Genomic DNA, 23,408 nt, shown 5'->3' with positions numbered 1-23,408 from the left:
AAATGATGGTATAAAGAAGGTTATCTGTGTCAACTTTACAATACCACCCCAACTTTTCCCCAGTATACGCTTGTTTCAACCGGTGCAGTTTCGTATCGGTGAATCATTGCATTCCTTAATAACTGTCCCGATCGGACCATGCTCCCCAGCCTTTCTATTATTATTTTTTATAACTGCTACTGTAAGTGTATAATCATCAATCATCTTCATCATCATCGTCATCGTCATCATCATCGTCATATCAAGTGTTAAAATTGTTTAAACATTGAAAAGTGGCTAAAACTAAATAAATTAAATTCAGGATCATCATCAACAGATAAACATTTACATGTAAACAACACCCATTAATTTGACATATTTTACATGTATAATTTTACACACATTTCAACTGAATTGGGTAATTTTGCAGCAGTCATTCAAAAGCATATTTATGCCTCAAGCCCACAGAGGAAAGCTCTGAAACCCTTATCTGCTCATTGCAGTAATAGTGTCAGGGTTTTTGGCAACTATGCAATAAATTTTGTTATTGTATATTTTGTGCAATACTTTTTATTATTGTTGTTGTTCTTATTCTCTATAACAAACTTATCATATACACTCTATACCTAGACAATTATTATTCCTACCATATACTACTTATTTGAAAAAGGTGTTTTAGCAAGTTCTTTTAAAATATGTCTTTTTACCTTGTCTTTCCATCTTGTACCTTCACTTCTTCTGCTCTCCATGTACTGTACTCTTGAAAATGGTACGGCGGGAGTAAACAAGATTCAAGTAAGTAACTAAAGTAAATTTCAGGTATAGTAATGCCTGTTTGGTGACATTTTACCCTGTCAGAGCTCAACTCACGTTGAGATGTTGTTTCCCAGGGCTATGTCAGTAAAAGGTTTGGGGACATTCCACATACCTGCCGTGAGAAGACTTATGAACAACTTGTACCTTCTAGGTCACCGTTAGTTATGAAGACATGATAACAACGGCATGAATATTCAATAATATTACAAAGCCCTATAAAGACACACTGACATGAATATTTCATAAAATTCACAAGCCTTTATGAAAATATTAAGTGTCATTGTCATTGTGCCATTTTGCAGTAGTACATGTATGCCAGTGGAAGTGGAAATCCACTCTTTAGTCCTGTCAGATTAAATGATTTCCTCTCTTTGTCAAGAAGAACTTCATGTAGTAACGGGAATGATGTTTCTGTTGTCATGTTTGAAGAATATATTTTCATATTATATATGGATATTATACAGGATAATATGCCAAGACCTCTAGTCTCAAAGATGAGAGGAGACCAGTGTCCATTTTAAAGAACAATCTGCAACCCCAACCTTCTACCAGATGCAGACTTCATCTGTGTGTACCCTTAAATGGATGCTAGGCTTTATGAGGTTGTGTTAAGGGGCCCATCTCAAACCTCACTGGTGGTGCCAAAACCATAAACCCTTGAAGTTTGGGCTTGTCGCCTACTCTTGTTACCTCTGCCCTTTATCCACACAGGAGGAGAATGAACAAAAGGTCAGTGATATCAAATTCAATGATATCAAATTCAATTCAAATTCAAATTTTATTTGTCACACACAGAGCCATACACAGTACAATGTGCAGTGAAATGCTGGTTCTGACTGTCCGAATGATAAAAAGAGCAAGACAGAGATATGGATAAAAAAAAGAATATACATAACAGAATAAACAGAACATAAACAGAATATAACAGAATATAAAGAATGTAATATACGGGAGAATAAAAACAAACAGTATAAAACATATAAGAGAAGGTAAGACATGGAGTAAAGTGCAGATATGTGCAGTTTATGTGCAAGGTAGTGAGCTGTGCAACATCTAGTTGGTGAATGAGATGAGATGAATAGCAGACGTACAATAAATAGTATAGATGAAAACAGGTGTACTGCAAAGGTCCAGACATGGGGTGTAGTGCAAGGTTCAGGGTCCATCCCTAGTGATAGGTGCATTCATATGTATATAGGAGAAAGGAAGGTTAGTTTCCTGCATTGCCAAGATTACTGCTGTTTCTTTGATTTGACAGAGCTTTTATTTCCTCCAGCATCTGACAATATCAGTCAGTAAAAGTAAAACAGCATTCGAACATTCATACAAGAAATAAGTTATGCAATGAAAATGCATATCATTGTCCAATTTATCAGTTCATAATATCAGCAAAATATTCTTATTTTCATTCATTGAAATGTATGATTAACCTTGGAGAGTGATTTCATCTTGCCCTGTAGTGCAGACTGAAGTAAGTACTTACAAGCTTTTGGATCTATGTAACAGTTGGTGGGAATGAGGGATGTGAACAGAGCTGATCTATCAAATTCCTTCTGATGGTCTAAGCAACAGGTCATAAAAAATTGTTGGAGAGTGTGCTCCAACTATTGGTGTGTCACACGGTTCAGCCGCCCTGGGAAAGCTTACTCCAGGGTGCCGGAAAGGAGACTCCAACTGATTGCTGAACTTCGGATTCAGGAGGAACAATGTGGATTTCGCCCTGGCCATGGAACAGTGGACCAGCTCTTCATCCTTGCACAAATACTGGAGGGATCATTGCCAATCCAGCCTACATGTGTTTTGTGGATCTGGAGAAGGCTTACAGCCATGTTCCCTGAGGTGTGCTGTGGGGGGTGCTGCGAGAGTATGGGGTGCCCGGGTCGCTGCTCCAAGCCATTTGGTCCCTGTATAACCGCAGTGAGAGCTGTGTCCACATTCTTAGCGCTAAGTCAAGTTCGTTCCCAGCGGGTGTTGGACTCCACCAGGGCTGTACCTTGTCTCCAATTCTGTTTGTGATTTTCATGGACAGAACTTCAAGGCACAGTCAGGAGGTGGAGGGGGTCCAGTATGGTGACTTCAGGATTGCATCTCTGTTCTTTGCAGATGATGTGGTCCTGTCGGCCTCATCAAGCTGTGACCTCCAGCATGCATGGGAGTAGTTTGCAGCCTAGTGTGAAGCGATCGGGATGAGGATCAGCACCTCCAAGTCCAAGGCCATGGTTCTATGCCAGAAAAAGGTGGCTTGCCCCCTCTGAGTTGGGAGTGAGTTACTGCCTCAAGTGGAGGGGTTCAAGTATCTCGGGGTCTTGTTCATGAGTGAGGGTAAAATGGAGCAGGAGATAGACAGGCAGATCGGGGATGACAGCAGCAGTCACGCAGTCGTTGTACTGGACCATTGTGATGAAGAGCAAGTTGAGCCAAAAGGCAAAGCTCTCAAATTACTAGTTGATCTTTGTTCCAAATCTCACCTAGGGTCATGAGGTCTGGGTAGTGACTGAAAGAATGAGATCGCAGATACAAGCGGCAGAAATGAGTTTCCTCTGCAGGGTAGCTGGGCGCACCGTTAGGGATAGGGTGAGGAGCTCAGACATCTGGGAAGAGCTTGGAGTGGAGCCGCTGCTCCTGCACATTTAAAGGAGCCAGCTGAGGTGGTTCGGGCATCTGGTCAGGATGCCTCCTGGGTGCCTCCCTATGGAGGTGTTCTGGGCAGAACCAACTGGGAGGAGACTCCGGGGCAGATCCAGAACATGCTGGGAGGATTATATATCTCAGCTGTCCTGAGAACGCCTTGGGATCCCCCAGGAAGAACTGGTTGATGTGACTGGGGAAAGGAACGTCTGGGCTGCCCTCCTCAGCCTGCTACTACTGCGACTCAGTCCCAGATAAGCATTGGAAAATTAGATGAGATGAGTCTGAACCTCATAATGTTCCTGATAAAAAATACTTTGTCAGAGGTCTTACATTGAGTAGAGTGCTAGCTTAGCTGTTTTTCTGATATTACACTGTAATGTCCAATAAAATAATGAACCAATCAGGCAGAATAGTCATCCAGTTCATCTGACTCATTTGGGATGAGTGATCAAAGACAGCCTATTCTGTCAAAGTAAATCCCACTTCCTCTTTTACAGTTGGCTGTCTCAGAGAAAACTGGCATTGACGAGTAGTGTTCCATCACGTCTTTCACTAAAAGTCAAACTATTTTTGACTTCAATGCAGTCAATTCTTTTGGATAGTCACTCTTGACTGGCTGTTGCTGAATAGCACAAGAAATTCGAACAATGGGGGGCGGTTATTATGTTGTGTATTATGGTTATGGCCCTGCTCTAAACTGCTTGAAAAACAGGCTATTAGAACTTTAAATTATCATCAAGCAGCAGTATTGAAACAGCAGTACCGTAATTGTCCAGTCCTTTCATTAGACACTGTAAAAAGTAAAACTTTTATTTTACCAATTCATCACATTTAATTGCTTCTCAATTTGGACTTTAACATTTTATTACATTATGCCTTCAATTTATTACATAAGCCATTAAAACAACTCTAACTTTATAATGTAGTAACTAGCATATAACATAATAGCGTATTACATTCTGTGCAAAAATATGTTACATTACACCATCAATATTTTTATTACATTATAGGCATATTATTACATTATGAGTTTTTATTACATTTACATGAAATGTGCCGTTATTGCATTATGCACAGTTATTACATTATAAGTTGCTACATACCAAAATAAATCTCTGAGTAGTTATTTGTCAGTATCAGTTTGATTTTGCAATTGTCTTTACATTTTTTGCGGTAATTAATCATGATCAATGGCAAGTATTATTTGGACAAATTTAGACCCAGTGAAAGATTTAATAAACTATGTAGTAGAATGCAGGCATCATGTATTGTAGTAACTAACAGTGACCCTTACCCAAATTGGGAGACGAATCTCTTAAAAGTTGGTATGGTGATCTAATGGGTGAGGGGGAATGATGAATAGGATCAAGTGGGCATCAGCTGGATATTGAGACAATATTTTCATTACTTTTCTAACTGTCAGTCAACTCAAACAGAGTAACAAGGTCTAATATTTCAGTAGCAGTATCTCCTGCTGTCATTCTTTAATCTCTCTAATGAGCACAAAGCACAAACACATAGCCACTACCTGACATTTCAGAATGGCTTAGTACTTGTCTGTGGAGATTGCCTGGAATGTTCTTGGAGTCATGCACGTCTTTGTTAATGCTCTAGACAGGCATCAGCACCAAGGACGTTTGCCATGTGGTCACAGTAGCATTTTAAGACAGGATATCTCATCGTGTTTTAATCTGTGACAGTGTTTACACAGAAACTTAAAAATATCGCGAAAATTAATCATGAAAATTAATCATGAGATTAATCATCAGTCTCCTTATGTCCATGCTCTCTCTGCAGCTGATCTGAAGTTTGAATTTGGAGACTTTGTCACAAAGGTATATACAAGTTTTACATCAGAGTTATCTTTGCTTTTCAAACTGTCTGTTTGGACAGGAACACTTGAACTGGGATGGAGATTCACCTTGCAGCATGACATGACATTATCCAGAACAAGCTGAAATGAATTACAGGTTCAGTATGCTTCAGGGACCAAATCAGAGCCATGTCCACTTTCCAGTTTAAAGTTTGTGACTGAAAACACAGATGTTATCCACCACTGGTGCTCTGATACACCTCATAGAGCTTTAATTTTCCTTTATAGGGATGGTGACATATCAACAACCCAAGACAAACTGTTCTGTACTAATAAGTTGATGGAGATCACTACCATCATCAACTGAACTTTTAGTTTAAAACTGCTACTTTAATCCTGATGTACATTAATGAGAACAAAATTAAATCTAGTAGCTGGAACAAATGCTCTTGGTTTTATCTGAAGCACCTAACAGTTGTTTTGTTTGTTTGTTTGTTTTTATAAATCAGCTTGAGCTATTGGCTGTAAATGTAAATCTTATTTAAATTTATTCATTCAGCAAAGCGACTAATAAGTGCTCTCTGAGAAACCACAGTAATGATAAGTTTGTTTGTTTGTTTGTCTGTTAAATCAGCTTGGGCTGTTGTTTGATCTAATGACTGCTCTCTGACAAAACAACAGTCACGAGAAGCTGCAGAGAAACGACAATGCAGCTAGAAGAACAGGTTGTGACATAGAACAGAATGCTATAAAGTTAGTCCAGCATCTCCATTTCCATACTACTGCCGTACATAGCCACTTACAAAATGTCCCAACAATACTGTTAAAAGATTTCTTTTTTTTTTAAAAAAAGATTTTAAGAAAATTTAAGGGCATTATGCATTTTTATGTCAGTCATAGAAGTTTGTAGATCAACCCTTAGAATACGTATTTATACACTAGGCAGGCACTGTGAAGACAGACGTGTATGAAAATAATAAAACAGCTTGTGACTTCATCATAAGAGAGATCTACTCGCCACTGTAGCAGACAAAAGGAAAACTGAATAAACAGTTTTCATCTGTCCAGTTGCCTGAGTCACGGAATGACACTGCTACACAATGCTGATATCTTCCATTTGGTTCTTCAAAGACAGCTCCTTTCCAGTTTCGGAAAGAAGACTCACTGTTGTCTGAGCCCAGTCTAGTTCTAAACAAGCCAATCCAAACATCTAACCAGGACATAACTCTCTGTAGCATTCTCCTTGCCTGGAAAACATTGTTAGAGTGTTGCAAATTATTTGGGGATTATTTTTACCTATTAAAAAATGGATGTCTACCTAATGTTTAAATTTTCTTACCATTGTAACAGACAAAGCGATGGTGGTTGGCACATCTTGTATTATGCCATCCAGAAATACTTGTATATACACATAGATCAAACTCATTAAGGTTATAGGGTGCATGGTACCAGTTTCGAAACTCTCTCTCTCCTTCCCTGTAGAAATCATTGTCTTCCAGGGACCATTTCCAGCTGTTCACATCATCATACAGTCCAATCCAGGCTAAGCCACTGTAACTGTCATTTACAGCATCAATCAACCTGTTCATTTCCTCCATGTTATCAACAGTGGCCAGGTCAGAGTAATTGTCTCTGCAGTGTTTCTGTGCTTCAGCCCATGTCTTTGATTCATTCAAAAAATAATACTGGTGAGAAGACATGATTTCTGTTGTTGTAGAAAACATGATGACACTTCATTTACTTTACATGAACCACAAATCTCAAAAAATTCCCCCAAAAAACCCAAAAAACAGAACACCATCTGAAAGGACTATTTAAGTTTTGACAAGACATCTGTTTTGTGGCTGGTCTAAATATGACTATGTATTTATGTGCTGATTAATTATTATAGATAAAATTCACTATAAACGTGCAGTCCATAATTCAACTGTTAAACCAGATAGTATCTAACTAAAACGCAGCTCAAAAATAAACTGCCCACTAAGTGTCAACAAAGGAATATTCACTCACTTCTGTAGCACAGAAAAGGGTGTCTGTCAGTACAGGCTTCATCTGTCCATTGACCTAAGTCTGCAAATGACACAGCTGTGCATTGCTGACCAGTGTCTGGTTGTCCTATTCTCCAGTTTCTGAAAGAGGAATTGCTCTGATCCGACCAAGTTCTGGTTCTGTACAGACCAATCCAGTAAGAGCTGTAATCTGCAGGGAGGCGTTGTATTTTTTGGTTTTCTGTAACATTCCTTATGCTGGCCAGGTCTGTGTGATGCTCTCTGCAATACCTCTGTGCTTCAGTCCAGCTTTTCAACTCAGCAATGACAACATAACTCTCATTAACATTCTGTGCTCCTGTAGAAGAACATACATGTTAAGTTTTTCAATACTAAGAATTAAGATTCTTAAATTTCTTATTTAATGACTTTTGCTTTCTTTGTGGCATCAACACTCACCATCATAGCAGACAAAGGGTAATTGAACTGAACACTTCCACTCAGACCAGAATGAGAGTATGCAGAATCCTGAATAAGAAACACATTTGAAAAGAGCAATGGAATGAATGCACCTAATTTAGATAGGTAAAGCAGAAATGACAAAAAAGATGTGGGGAAAAAAAGAAACTGGAATTGACTGTAACACTAATATCATATAGAGGTGCTTGATGTGGCTACTCCTGTGAGTAGCCATGAATCTCTCCCGTCGCTTCCTTCTTTTCAGTATAAAGAAATATTAAAAATATTTTTTTTTCTCCAAAACCCATGGATCTTTCAAGTAGAGATGTTATTTCAACAGTATTTGTTACTGTGATCTTGCTTTCCTTTGTTTTTTCTTTGTTGTTGTTGTTTTTTTTTTGTTGTTCTTATTTGGGTTTTGTTTGTTTGTTTGTTTGTTTGTTTGTTTTTTACCTGGAATCATTATAAGTGATTCCAGATCATTTTTCTTTTCCTTCTGTCATCTGCTCTGAATGATGTTATGCTGCATAATTAAATGATATGTAGGCCTACTGACCAGAGATCAGCAACAGGAGAAGTATTGTCGAAGACCAGCCTAGGGATAATTGCATAAATGTAAGTTTCCTCCCTTTGTCAGTACTCCTGTCAGGACTTTGTCTTTTGGCCGCCCTGCTGGCCATTCTGGGTATTGTGTTGCCATGTGTCTTTGTTTGTGTCTAGTATTGCCATGTGCTTCTGTTTGTTCCTGTGTTCTCCTGTCCCCGCCCCTCACCCGTTCTCTATTATTGCCTCATTTGCTTCCACCAATCACCTGTCCTTGAAGACAATTGTTCTGTGTATATAAGTCCTGTGCTGGTGTCTGTTTTTTGTCAGATTGTGACTGTTTGTTGTCTGTGCCTGCCTGTGAAAGTTTGCCATTTGTGAGTTTGACCGTGTTTACCTGGACCTGTTTTTTGCTTAACGTTTTGGATTTGGTTGCCCTGTGGATCTCTGGTTTTGACCTTGTTTGTAACCTGCTTTTGACCAATCTTTTGCCTACCGATTTGGATTTGTTTGCTCTCTGGATTCCTGGATTAGATCTTGGACTGGACACTGTTTTTGAGATTGTCTCCTGATTTTGTTTTTGAATAAATCTTATTATACCCAGTGGGTCTGCGATTGGGTCTTGGTCTGTCAAAACCTCACACCCTTAGCCTACTCATTCCAATTTCAACCTCCCTCCTGTTCTCACTGCCTATTGTTCGTGTCCAGAATTTTGAAAATTACCTCACACTACACAACCCACGAATATATGAAGTGATTTTGAATCATAAATATCAAACATGTTTGAAAAATTCTGGATTCCTCTCTTTGACCTGGCATGACCATCACACTATAAACCATGACAATTAGGTTAGCCTGACTTTATTTTTAACCTTGTCTACCACATCAAGTAGAGTTTTGTGTCTCAATACTGTGGTCCAGAATGAGGAATTTACATTGTAATTTAGTTTAGTATAAAATTATGGATTGGCTGTTTTAGCCCTAAAACATCATATGGTAGTGACTATGAGGTTTTTATATGGTTTAAGAAGCAGTTGCATCATTTATTTGAATTGGCATTTAACCTGGCTTTTCGCACCTTTTGTTTTTTGGTGTAGGTCAAATAACCTGCCTGACCCTTCCAAGGCTAAGCCCATTGTCTGTAACCATCTCACACTACAAATAACCTGTGGGCTACTGATGCTCAATCCTGATCAAGCTGTGGAGTCATCATCTTCATCCCTCAATCTTCTTACGAGCTCTCACAATCATTCTAGTGAGCTTGGATTCAGTCATTGAACAGTCCTGAAAAGTGTTCTCTCCAGACTTCACTTTATCAGTATCACTGTAGTAGTAACAAGATCTAATTGTGGGATTATATCCTGTTTAAAGCTTTGTTAATCAGTTACATCATGTAGTGTGAGAACAACAATTAGCTCATTGTGTGAAATTTGTGGATACAGAATACTACCAGTTCGCAGTGTGTTGTGATGATTTAATTCCGACATATGGATAACTTCCTCAGGTGCACCTCTTAAGTCTACAACCAACTCCTCTCTCCCTTGTCATATAAGAAGACCTTGTGGTTCAATCTTTGCTTCCTTCTTGTGCTTGTCAAGTTTTACTTAAAGGGGCATTCCAACCAAATTCTAAAAAGGTAAGACTGTGTTACTTACTTGCAAAATAATTTGGAACACATCTACTCCTATATGGCTAGAACAGAGGTTCAGCAATAGGTTTCAGGCCAGTGTCCCAGTCATTTAGGAACGTCTAAATGCAGCTGCATCGTACTCATTTTACTCAACCTAATAGCCATGAATAGCCATAAATCCTAATCTTAAACATCATATATGTCCAGATAGCTGTTATGTAGCTCTTTCAAATCATATATAAGAGGACAGTATTACAGTAGGTTTAAGACTTTTAGTATTATGCTGATTACTGGCAGACTGCAGTGAGGATGGAACTAAGATCACATCACCAAAACCAGGGGACAGTCCTGAATACTAAACATTCCAAAAACCTGAGAGATGACATTGGATATTTACACTTGGATGCAGATATAGAAAGGTTTTTGAGTGTAAACGTTTCATGAATCACACGTGAACTCTGTCGTAAGATGATTTCTGCGCTTGGATCTGCGCTGTTTTCTACGTTACACTGATAAATGAGTGCCTTTATGTGTCTGACACTGGTTCAGCTGTGGGGAGAGACAGAGAGAGAGAGCTTAGGATACATTACAGTGGGCTCCTTCATATTTTGATGATCATTCTATTTGGTATCCTGTTTGTTATGAAATAGGAGTCTTGCCAGTTGAAATGATTTTCTCCGTTCGACCTGTTCAACAGCTGGGGAAAAGTGTTTTCCTTCGAGGAGTGGGAAGACACAGTTCTTAAAGGGGACAGACAGAGAGAGAGAAACGTAGATGGGGAGAAAGAAAAAGATGTAGCCTAGAAGCACACTGGGCAAAAGGAAACTACTTTGATAGTGTCTCAAAATAATGACCAAAAAGAGTTTCAGACTCTACAGATACAGCTTTAGATTCCTCATAACTTTTGCCTGATACACGCCTGTTTTGTTTGAATCGCTGCAGTTGTTTTGTACCGGTGAATCGTTATAAGTTACTGCTTATATCAACAGCTACTGTAAATGCATCATCATCATCATATCTCGTGTTAATCTTGTTAACTGAAAAGTAGCAACTAAAATTTCAGCACTTTCACCAATAAATAAACATTTAAACAACACCCATTTATTTTATTTATTTATTTATTTATTTATTTTATATGTTTACATTTCAACTGAGATGGGTAATTTTGTAAAACTCAAAATCATATTTATGGCTATAGCCCATGGAGGACAATTATAAAACCCTTAACTGCTGACTGCAGTAATAATAGAGCCTTTAGCAACAGCTCATCCCATCCTATAACATATACCCAGACAGATATAATTCCTGCCAAGTATTGTTTGAAAAAGTTTTTTTTAGCAAATTCTTTTAAAATCTGTGTCTTTTTACTTTGTCTTTCCATCTTGCATCTTCTCTTCTTCAGTTCTCCATCTCCTGTACTCTTGAAAATGGTAAGATAGATAGATAGATAGATAGATAGATAGATAGATAGATAGATAGATAGATAGATAGATAGATAGATAGATAGTTGACTTAAAGAACATGAGTATTAAATGATTTTTATACAATCTACACAGGACAGCCAAGGAAATAACATGCCATGAGGATTGTACAATCATACTGTTGCTGATGGATTTTCCATAAACTCAACGCTTCAGTTCACTTCTAATAGAAGTGTCTTCAGCTCCCCTCCCTCTATTCCCAGGTGTTTCCACTGAGAGAGCATGCTAAAAATTTGTTTCACAATTGTCTTGTGATGAATTTATGGTGTGTGTGGTTGTGTGTATGTTTGTGTGAACATATGTCCTTTTTCATGTGTTATGAATCTTACTCAGTTTTCGGTTCTCCTTCACTTGTAGATATGAATTGCCTGGTATTCGCAGTCTAAACTTCATTCTTTGGAAGGTGAGGTGTGGCATCAGTGCTGAGTGATCCTCGGGTAAATTTTTCCATAACACATGAACAGAGGAAGGGTGCTTTTGTGTTTTAGAGTTTCTTTTCTTTTTTTCATTAGCTGTGTTTTCTTGCATTTATGATCCACCTCAAATCCCTTTTCTCTCACTTCACCAGCGCGCACACAGCTACGTTCGTGTGTACATTGCGAATTTGGCCTCGCTCTCGTTCAGGTTGTGTCGGGGGGGTATTGGAGCGAATACGGCGAAACAAGCAAAATTGAGATGGCGAATCCCCAACTTTATGCAAATAGAAGCCTCGCGAAACCCCATCAGTTCAGCGTGTGATGTTGGGTACGTGACGTTCTCAAGAGAGACGGGAGTAACAAAAACGTCTGACCAAGATGGCGGAGGCTAAAGGCAGGCTATGTAGCATGAAAACATGTATATGATTAAAAGATGTATGGGCAACCATTTGTGTCTACATCAACAAGAGTTGTTGTTTACATGTTACGTGAACGTAGTCGGGGCCAGAGTGGTAGGAAAAAGTCTCTCTGGTCACGGCAAATAGACGAGTGTAGACCTTCATTTTAGCACTCGAACTTTCGAGCTGGGTGACTTGCTTGCTGTTTTTGCGACCTCTCAGAGCCAAAAGTGGTAGGGTGAGATTCACGAGGTGTTTCGCTGTGTGGATGCCTAATATGCTGTAATTATTGAGCATAAAGGAGTTAAAAATAAACATAAATGAAAAGACTGTTTCTGCATGGCATTCTTGTCTTGTCTACTAATGTTGCCATGATGTGCAGTCATGAGGATTCTTTGCAATCACTAGCCACATGGCCACTTACAGTTACATTTTACACGTCATATTTAAATTTATTTGAATTCAATATTTACATATAATTAATAAACATGGGTGACACTGAATGTTTTCTTCCATAACATCATTTGTTTACAGTTGCAATAGCTCATTAGTTTTTAACACCAGACTCGCAAACCGCTTCTCCTCAGTGTCAGTCCCCTTGATTGATTTGATTGATTGGTCTGTCTACCAGGGGGTTACAATAACGTGATGCACTTGCTAAATGTTATATACTGCATATGCACGGTGCAGAGAAAAACACGCATGTACTGTGGACCTGATCCTTATCAAAACTGAATATCTTTAGAAGAATATCTTTATACATGCAGACAAGGCCATAGACCAAGCAAAAAGCAACATGAGGAGGAGGTGGAGGAGGAGGAAGGGGGGGGGGGGGGGCTGTTATGACGGTAATGGCAGCGACAGGCTCAACATCGTGGTACACCTCCTAACACCGAGATATGGTGGTGTTGTGGTTATTGTTGCAGCCCTACTCGAGTGTAGTGTTCTTAAATACAAAGACTCAATCTGAATGGCCAAGTAAGAAATAAACCAGTTGAAGAGGCTACTGATAAACTGTTTAGAGATGCACTGGCAAGATTAGTGAGCTGTAAAGCTTTTGTCTAAGTTTATGTTGCATCATCACACTTTGCCCTGCCTTTAAACATTTAGGCTTCATTTTGTTCAGCTGACTGTTTTGGAGGACACAACTGCATGCCATTCTCATTTGTGCTTGTGAAATGGAAAGAGGTGCAAGTACATATATACATACTGTATATATCTGTATACATTTATACAGACACACACACTCACACACAAACATTTTTTTCCATAATGCAGAATGTCACGATTGATACAAACTCCAGATCAAACACATGCACAAGCACATCTTGAAGATTACCAAAGAAACAGACGTTTAAATAGATGACATAGAGGTATAATTTTTATACACTTAAACAAATGGAGTTCACTGACAATGTTTATTGATAGATTTCACACAGTATTCAAATTACAGAAGAAGAAGATAAAAGATCATATTTTTGGCTTTTAGAATATTACATCCACATACCATTTAACTCACTCCTTTGTCACAATCTATTTATACTAGATGAGATATATCCTCTTATACATTACTATATTATTGTGCCAAGAGGATGGCAATGTATGAATGAATAACAAACCCAGCAAAAGAAATACAGTAGTATAATAAATAGAATAAACTTCATCACCTTGATTATTTGATCGAGAATATTAAATCATAATGTTACAAAGGGTAGTGCTCTGCAAGTTCTTTAAGCTCCTTCAGAAAGTTAACCCTAACCTTGACACAGGGAGACATTTAAAGAGAAATTTCTCAACCCTCATCTACTCCTTAGATCTACTCATCAATAATGTAAAGAGGACATTTGTATAGCGTTATCATGAAAAAAAGTTGGGCACTCTCTGTTTTTTTTTTTTTAAACCTTTTTCACATCATGGTGTTGCCTAACTGTCTGTGTGGAAACTGACATGCATTGCCAATAAATCATAAAATCACAAAGACAATTAAACCCAAGTAGCTTTTATGTTCTTTGAATCCTAAATGACCCTGGAGGAACATGGTGCTGATATTTGTATAAACTAAAAGAGCTGTCACAGCATGCTGAGGGTGAGATCTCTACATTTCTACCTATAACTTATCTGACATTGAAAACAGTGGAAGCAGTTATAATATATATATGATATTTATATATATTATATATATGATATTTGTCTTTCTTTGGGTGTGGGCAGACTAGCCAACCATTTGAACATCTGGTTATCTCCAGCCGTGTCTACAAAAGCATTTGTCACTGGATTCTGCACATGTATAGTAGAGTTTAGGATTGAAAACGATGTAGCTTTTGGAAAAGTTTTGAAGGTCTTCTTTCTCTCACATTCTCTTCATCTCTCAGGGGTTAACCTTACCACTACGCTTCACAGTCAGAGTGAAGTTACTTGGAAGCCCCAGTTTCATAAATTCCCTTTTGAACTACAAAAGAAAACAAAAATATACAGAAGCGGATTTTAATATTGTTAATATTATTGTTATAAATATTAATAAAATATTAAACCTTCACATAAAAAAACAGAGATTGTGGCACATTATTTCATCATAGTCCCTAATCTCTAATCGAAGAGTTTTACTGACCCCAGCATGCTAAGTACTACAACAGTGTGTTGTTGAATAAACAGAAGAAAAAAACACACACTTCCCATGTTTCACCTGTCCCCACCCTTGCAAACTGAATTAAAATTTTTGTTTTACTGTATGGCACCACATAGCTGTAGTGTGGGGTGATTTTTGATGAATTTTAGATAAAATGTATGTTAATAGTAAATTGGTTTGATATCATAGCTGAAAATGACCGCTCACCTGCACTGACACCAATTCTTCAATCTCAGACTGGGATAGATTTTCCAGCGAGGTGATTTCTGCTCTTAGTCCAATCACATGATCTGTGAAGACCCAATAATATGACTTTGAGCTGTGATTAACCAAGTAAGGGTACACCTACATGCTCATTTTTATGAATATGGTTTTTATGGTTTAGTTTTAGCTTGATATAATTCTGTTTGACAATGCATGTATGGCTTTAGGAAGAGCCAACAGTGCTGAATAATATTTTTTGTTATCAGTAGTCCAGTACTGTGGTCTAATTACCAGACCGTTGGGCCTTTTTTCCAAATGCAAAGAAAGAAGTTTAAATTATCCGGATTAAAATAAAGACAGATGGAAACAGTCTAAAGATAAATCTTATGCATAATTCTCAACCTGCCTCTAAAGTTTCAGTATTTTTTTAAAATAGGTGTAATGAATTTTATACACTGCCTGGCCAAAAAAAAGGTCGCCATTTGGATTTGGAACCTCTGGAGGTAGTGTTATGATCTGGGGTTGTTTCAGCTAAGTCAGCTAAGTACCTGAATGTAGCAAATAACCAGGTTATCCCATCAATGGATTTTTTCTTTCCTGATGGCACAGGCATATTCCAGAACGACAATGCCAAGATTCATTGGGCTCAAATTGTGAAAGAGTGGTTCAGGGAGCATGAGGAATCATTTTCACACATGAATTGGCCACCACATAGTCCTGATCTTAACGCCATTGAAAGTCTTCGGGATGTGCTGGAGAAGACTTTATGGAGTGATTCAACTCTCCTATCATAAACAAGACCTCGGCCAAAAATTAATGCAGCTCTGGACGGAAATGTTGTGACACTGCATAAAGTTGTCGAAACAATGTCACAGTGAATGCATGCCGTAATCAAAGCTAAAGGCGGTCCAACGAAATATTAGAGTGTGTGACTTTTTTTATGGCCAGGCAGTATATTTGGAGATGTGTTTTTAATTGGGTTTTTTTTTTCATATTCAATAACTGATCTGAAAAGTATCTGGAAGTATCAAAAGTATCTGAACACTTTTGATTACCTAAATTACTGTTTCTTAACAATTTCATTTTTTGCAAACCCTGTCTAGAAATACATAGACACATTCCCATTAGAGCCACTGCATTTTCAAAAGGACGCTAAGAATTTTACATTGGTTGTTGTCAACAAACAATAGAGTGTGTTAACTATCTGGTCTCTGTGATTTAATATGTGGTTAATATTTAGTCTTAATCTTCATACTGGTTGTGTCTTCCATGAGGTTACCTAATTGTTAATACCAGCCCTACTCTGTTAATTGTCCCAATATTGAAGCAGGTAATCAGTTACTATATTATGTAATTCTGGCCAGAGATGACATGCTTTGAAGTGATGCTTTTCATCCCCCTCTTCTTCTGTCCAGTGAATACTTCATCAACAGTGTGTCACCTTTTGATAAGAAGAGGGACCATACTGACTATGCTATTTGGAAGTGCTCATGAAATTGACAACATTTTGTCTTTTCTGGTATCTTTGCAGGTTGTTGTTTATGTGGTTGTGATCATTTTGTTTTATCCACAGTGAACTGGCAGACAGGCTTCCTGCATCAGTGTTCAGTCATATGAATGAAGGCTAAAGAAGTACATATACAGTGGTACATATGGGAATGCTCTCCATTAAATGAGCATCTGTCACCTCAGTTTGACCTGCTCTGGATCAACAAAATTATTTAAATCCTGAAAAAAGACATACCTGTTTCGGAAGGTTCCTGGTCTGATGACCATGCCATTGTCAATGGTCATTTGTTCAAAAAAAAAAAAAAAAAAAAGCACATGTTAGGGCACATGTATTTTAATATACATTATTAGAACTCCTTTGGGGTAAATGATTTTCAGTGGAGTAAGAGTGAAAGAAATAATCGACTCACCACTATAACACAAAAAGGGGAACCTGTCAAGGCAGTACTCATCTGTCCACTGGCCTGAGTCTCTGTAAGACACAGCAGTACAATGCTCTGTTCCCACCACACCTGGAAGGTATCCACCATTGTCTGGCTGTTCACTGACCCATGACCTCCAGTTTGTGAAAGAGAAGTTACTGTTGTCTGACCACATACTGGTTCTAAACAGGCCAATCCACACATGATTTCCCCTTGTTGTATTATGGATCAGTTGTTGCTCAGTTTCATTTCTTACACTGGCCAGATCTGTGTAATGGTCTCTGCAGTAGCTTTGAGCTCCAGTCCAGGTGTTATACTGAGTAATCAAGACATAACTCTCTGTAGCATTTTCTCTACCTGGAGAACATGAAGAGTGCTGCTATTAAATTCCCATTCAATATGTTTCTCTTTGAACTTAATCAAATTTTTGCAACCATTTTTTATATACTGTACCTCTGTCTATAAGCATGACTGCCTTTAGAGAGTTAGTATTTTAGCTCCTGTTTTAGATTCACTGCATAACCACAAAAATTACTTCTATCCTGCAGCACTTTACCACTGGGTCTCTTTAAGACACTCAGGAAATCCATTCATAAACTGTTCTGTGTATTCTCTAATCTTAAGTGCATTGTTGAAGCACTCTTGTAAAGGGCTGTGCTTATGTGTACACTAGGATTCTGGGTCAAGTGTTAGAGACGAAAAAGCATCAGACGATACAAGCACAGGCAGCTTTAGTTTTAAACATTGAAAGACTTGTGATGACACATCCTTACCATCAAAACAAACAAAGTAGTACCACCAGTCACACCTTCTGTCAAACCATGCTCCATTACTGTCCATCATAACGCAAAACTCTCTACCATATAGGTCATCAGGTTCTCTGTTCCAAGCTCGAAAATCTCTCTCTCCCTCCCTGTAGAAATCACTGTCTTCCAGGGACCATCTCCAGCTGTTCAGATCATCATACAGTCCAATCCAGGCAGAACCATTATAACTGCCATTTACAGCATCAATCAGCCTGTTCATTTCCTCCAGGTTATCAATAGTGGCCAGGTCAGTGTAATTGTCTCTGCAGTATTTCTGTGCTTCAGCCCAGGTCTTATACTCATTCACAAAGTGGTACTGACGAGAAGACATGCTTTCCCTGCCTGTAGAAAAAATACTTTACAATATAGATGGTTTTGTCAGTTTTCCATATTAAAAAAAAAAAAAAGACTCACCACTGTAGCAGAGGAAAGGAAGAGTGAGCAGACAGTTTTCATCTGTCCATCTGCCTGAGTCACTGAAAGACACAGCTGTGCAGTTCTGATTCCCTTCATAATTGTCAGGCTGTCCAGGTCTCCAGTTTCTGAAAGTGGAGTTGCTCTCATCTGACCACAGTCGGATTCTGTAAAGGCCAATCCACACTGTGCTAGTCCCTTTGATACTTAAGATTTGTTGTAGCTCATTGTCATTTCTCACACTGACAAGATCAGTGTAATGTTGTCTGCAGTAGCTTTGAGCCTCAGCCCAATTCTTATACTGGTCAACCAGTACATAATGATTACTGACATTCTGTCCTAGAAGAAAGGTATTAAATATTTGAATCAGAGTAATCTTTATATTCCTCCAACTGTTACAAATAAATATCCTCATTTGTTATGTTCAGTAATATGTTTTCAGGAAAACTGATGCTTACCATCATAGCAAACAAACCAAAATGATGATGAACATCTACTCTCATACCATATCCCATAATTTGACATATATGCACATAGCATCATTCCATCACTATTCTCTGGCTCCTCAAAATACCAGTTCCTAAAATCTCTCTCTCCCTCCTTGTAGAAATCGTTGTCTTCCAGGGACCATCTCCAGCTGTTCAGATCATCATACAGTCCGATCCAGGCTAAGCCATTATAACTGCAATTTACAGCATCAGTCACCCTGTTCATTTCCTCCATGTCATTAACAGTGGCCAGGTCAGTGTATTTCTCTCTGCAGTACCTCTGTGCTTCAGTCCAGGTGGCCAACTCATTCACAAAGTGATATTGACGGGGTAAGCAAAATGAGAGTATGCAGAATCCTGAACAAGACATACATTTTAAAAGAGAAATAGAATGAATTTACATCAGTTAGATGAGTAAAACAGAAATGACAAGAAAGATATGAGGAAAAATAAATATGTGTAAATAAGTGTAAAATAGTGACAGTTTTTTCTGGAACTGATTCTTAAAAACATATTTTACACATTTTTCAGCTGTTAAACATGGCTTGTCTTTACTATCACAAAATGACGTCTTAGAAACTCTGGGTTGACAGGCACCCGACAAATTAACAAACTCATACAGGATAGTGCCCTTGGCAAATAAGCCATGGATGGACAGATCCATGCACTTAAACTGGAATGAACTGTAATAGATTGTCTCCTGCTTTGACATCTGCTACTGCACCATCATTTAGAGGTGTATGAAGTGGCTACTCGTATTAGCCATGAATCTCTTCTACTGCATCCCTCTTCTCAGGACAGAGTAATGTTCAAGAGGAATTTCATGACTGTGAGCTTATTCTATCCTGTTACTTTTCACTAAATTGGGACCAAATATGTCTTGGAATTAAAATAAGCAAAAACCTATGGACATAAAGATGTTACTTCAACAGTCTTTGTCACTTTTCATCTGGAATCATCATAAGTCATGAATCTTCTTTCTCATAAAATTAAAATCTTCCATTTCCAGTAAAAAACTCAATTCAGCTTTCAATAAAATGCGAATATAGCAATATGATCAGATAAAATTTGTTTTTGCTCTGCCTCTGCAAGCTTGGTTGTTACATTTTTCTTTTCCTTGTGTCACCTGCTCTGATGGTTGTTATGCTACATAATTAAATGATGTGGAATGTGTGGAATGTCGCCACTGACCGGAGATCAGCAACAGGAGAAGCGTCGCTGAGGACCAGTCTAGGGAGGAAAAGTTAAAAAAAAATGATCCCTCATAATAAGTCGAACATCCGCATATGCTCCCACACAACAACTGAGATGTTCTCTCAGGCTCCACCTCTGTTGTATACACACAAACTGTCCTCAATGCTAAAATACAGTCATTCCTGATAAACCAGATGATCACCTGCTTATGTCCGTGTGTATATATATATATACTTTTTGCAATTTAATTCTTCTGCTGTAAGTCTGCTGTAGTCTTGACTGCTGAGAACCCAGCTAGGTTAAACTAGCTGGCGTCACACTACGTTAGAGAGGTTGGATGCATGTGCAGGTCAGTTTGGTTTTATTTAAAGGAAACTTTGAACAAGAACAAAACACTTCAGGATCTCACAAAGATTCAGGCAGACAGAGTAACAAATGCAACGTAGGGCAGAAACGCCAATTCCACACAAATAAGCAGAGGAAAACCAGGAGTATTTATATAAGACTTAACAAGGCTGAACTAATTAAAAACAGGTGGAACCAATGAATCAATAAGATGAACTAAGGAACCAGAGAGTAACACAATCCTAATCTAGAACTGACCACTGGGGGGGGGGGGGGGGGGGGGGGGGGGGGGGTGGCAAAAGGAAGCTAGCTAGACAGTTGTAAGATCAAAGAGGCTCAGGACGAGTTTTCAGATTTTGAAAATATGGGGCATCTCACATTTAAGGACGAAATTCACTCGTACGTATGCATGAATGTATTGGCAGGTTGGACTGTATACTTTATTGTGAAAAGTCTTAATTTAATTGTATAAATGTAAATATCCTCTCTTAGGCTACTTACTCCAATTTCTGCCTATTTATGGTTTTCATTGGCTTCACAGATTGCTTCACAGTATACGACCCATGGAGATCTGAAGCAATTTTGAATTGTAAACATTAAAGACATGTGAAAAATCAGGAAGCCTACAATGACTTTGTGAGTTGATGGGCAGGTTTAAGATTCAATCTGCAGGGATGCCAACTTACTAGAAAGGGTGGGTCTTCTTCCCAGAAAGAGAATCTTTTTATTACCAGCACAGGACACCTTGAGGAAGCCAGACTTTGACCATACACGACTATTACATTATTAACCATGGCAAATAAGTAGACTTTTTTTTTAATCCTTGTCCAGCACTTTTTGTTTCTTGTACTCATACTCAACCTAAAAGCCATGAGTAGCCATAAATCCTAATCTTAAACTTTATATATGTTCTGATAGCTGTGATGTAGCTCTTTCAAATCACATATAACAAGACAGTATTATACAATAGGTTTAAGCCCTTCAGTATTGTGCTGATAGTGGCAGACTGCAGTGGAACTAAGATCACAATTGTGGACCAATGGCTGTACACCTACGTCACAAGATTCCTATTGCGCTGCGAAAGTACCTACCCTGAAGTAGGAGCTAAAAAAGCCCCTCAAAACAGCGTTCTAAGAACTATGATCGTTCTAAGTTCCTGCGGTGCGAACACGCGAAAAAGGGGGTACTTTCTCCAACAGTTCTAAGAACTATGGAAAAGTTCCTCCGGTGCGAAAGCGCCTATTGGAACTAAGGGTGGAACTAAGATCACATTGGGCTTAGGGACCACCAAAACCAAGGGAGAGTCCAGAATACTAAACATTCCAAAACCCTGAGAAATGACATTGGATATTTACACTTGGATGCAGTAACTGAAAACTTTCTGAGTGTAAACCGGTTTGAAGTCACATTTTTTGTCTACCAGGAACCTTTATGGTTAATCCTATCAGAGGGCAATCAAACACCCTCACCGTCGTTTAACCGGGTTGTTTGGTTAAGCCCGACGCAACTGTGTTATCCGAAGTATCTCAGTAAACATTTTGATTTGACAGTGTTCCAAACTAAGGCTAAGGTATGTAACAGAGAGTGTTCCTAAGAGACGAGCTGTCAGATTTTCCCATGTGTAAGTCACACCTGATAAAGCAGAACACACACAATGCGCTCAGAAATTATTTGCTCATGTTTGCAAATGGATGGTTGTTATGCTCTGTTCAAAATTGTGGAAAATAAGAATTGTACACTGTAATGGGGTGAAATTCGCTAAATTATTAAGCTATTATTAAATTATTGAGTGTGTATCTCTCTCTAAAACCGATACAATGCGCACCTCGATAGGTAGGTAGGATCCGTTGTAGGAAAAATACATAGCCAGCGATTCGATACGATTTAGCCTTTTTTCGATGCAATGCTATGTGTTACGTGATGAGATTCACGTCAGTGCAAACAGTTCAGTTTTACTTATATTCAGTTTTAACAGTTTTAATAGTAGTCTACTTGGAGGAGTAGGAAGACAGGGCTAATTTACGGTGACAGACAGGAGGCCAGAGGTGTAGACGGGGAGAACGAAGGAGGGAGAGAGAAGCGCACGCTGCGAAATAAAGTATTTTGGTAACGTCCCTAGAAAACGATGATAGAAAAAGATATACCCTTGCCATACCCGACTGTACAGATACAGCTTCACAAATTCCTCACAATTTATGCATTTTACACGCTTGTTTGGATCGGTGAATCCATACACCCCTACTAACTGTCCCAGTCTCACCATGCCCCTCCTTACTCCCGCCCCCACCCAGACACACACACATCTTCAAATCATGTGTTAATATTGTTTAAACACTGTAAACGTGGCTATTTATAGCTAAAGCTATTTAACAAAAAAACCCTACAGTTTCAAAATTATCACCGATAAGTAAACATTTACATATAAACGACACAAATTATTTTTACATGTATGCATTTCAAATGAGATATGTAGTTTTGCAACAGCCATTCAAAACCATATTTATGACCTTTATTTACAGATTGCAGTAATAATAACAGAGCAACTGTGGCAACTGTGCAATACATTTTGTTATTTCTCTCTAAAGAACAGCTCATCCTGTCTATAATACATACAGTATACCCAGATAGATATTATTCCTACCATGTGTTAATTATTTGAAGTAGGTTTTTAGCAACTTCTTTTAAAATGTATGTCTTTTTACCTCGTCTTTCCATCTTGTATCTTCTCTTTGTGAGCTTTCCATCCACTGTATTCTTGAAAATGGTAAGGAAGGAGGAAACAAGAGTAAGTTACAGCAAGTATGAAGTATAGTAAGGCCTGTTTGGTTACATTTTACCCAATCAGACGTTAACGTTAACTCACATCAAAACGTTGTGTACCAGGGGTGTGTCAGAGACAAGTCATCTTAGCAAAAACTTCCTTTCTTTGCTCTCTTTGCTAAGATGAACTGCATATAGCAATGGGAATGTTGGCTCGTTTCTACTGTCGTGCTTGAAGAATATATTTTATGCTATATATGGATGCTATACTGTATATAGGATAATATACTGAGACTGTCTGTCACAAATGCAGGAAAGGGTCAGAATCCATGTTTAAAAATCAGTTTGAAACCCTGACCTTCTAGCACACACAAACTTCATCTGTGTGTACTCTTAAATGGATGCTAGTCTTTATGAGGTTGTGTTAAAGGGCCCATCTCAAACCTCACTGGTGGTGCCAAAACCATAAACCCTTGAAGTTTGGGC

The 23,408-nt window shown here is 38.4% G+C and overlaps 1 protein-coding gene across 1 annotated transcript in view; it reads right to left on the bottom strand.

Moving 5' to 3' along the window:
• The window catches only part of LOC115812495 (macrophage mannose receptor 1-like), a 29,437-nt gene extending 11,385 nt beyond the window's left edge, over positions 1-18,052 (bottom strand). The window contains 1 exon segment of the mRNA XM_030774975.1: positions 17,689-18,052. Coding sequence (XP_030630835.1) covers positions 17,689-18,052 — 364 coding nt within the window.
• Between the last annotated feature and the right edge of the window lie 5,356 nt (positions 18,053-23,408).

Source organism: Chanos chanos, chromosome 5 (assembly GCF_902362185.1).
Source record: "Chanos chanos chromosome 5, fChaCha1.1, whole genome shotgun sequence".
Classification (NCBI taxonomy): domain Eukaryota; kingdom Metazoa; phylum Chordata; class Actinopteri; order Gonorynchiformes; family Chanidae; genus Chanos; species Chanos chanos.
The sequence above is the reverse complement of the archived record's forward strand: the minus strand, read 5'-3'. Positions and strand labels throughout refer to the sequence as shown.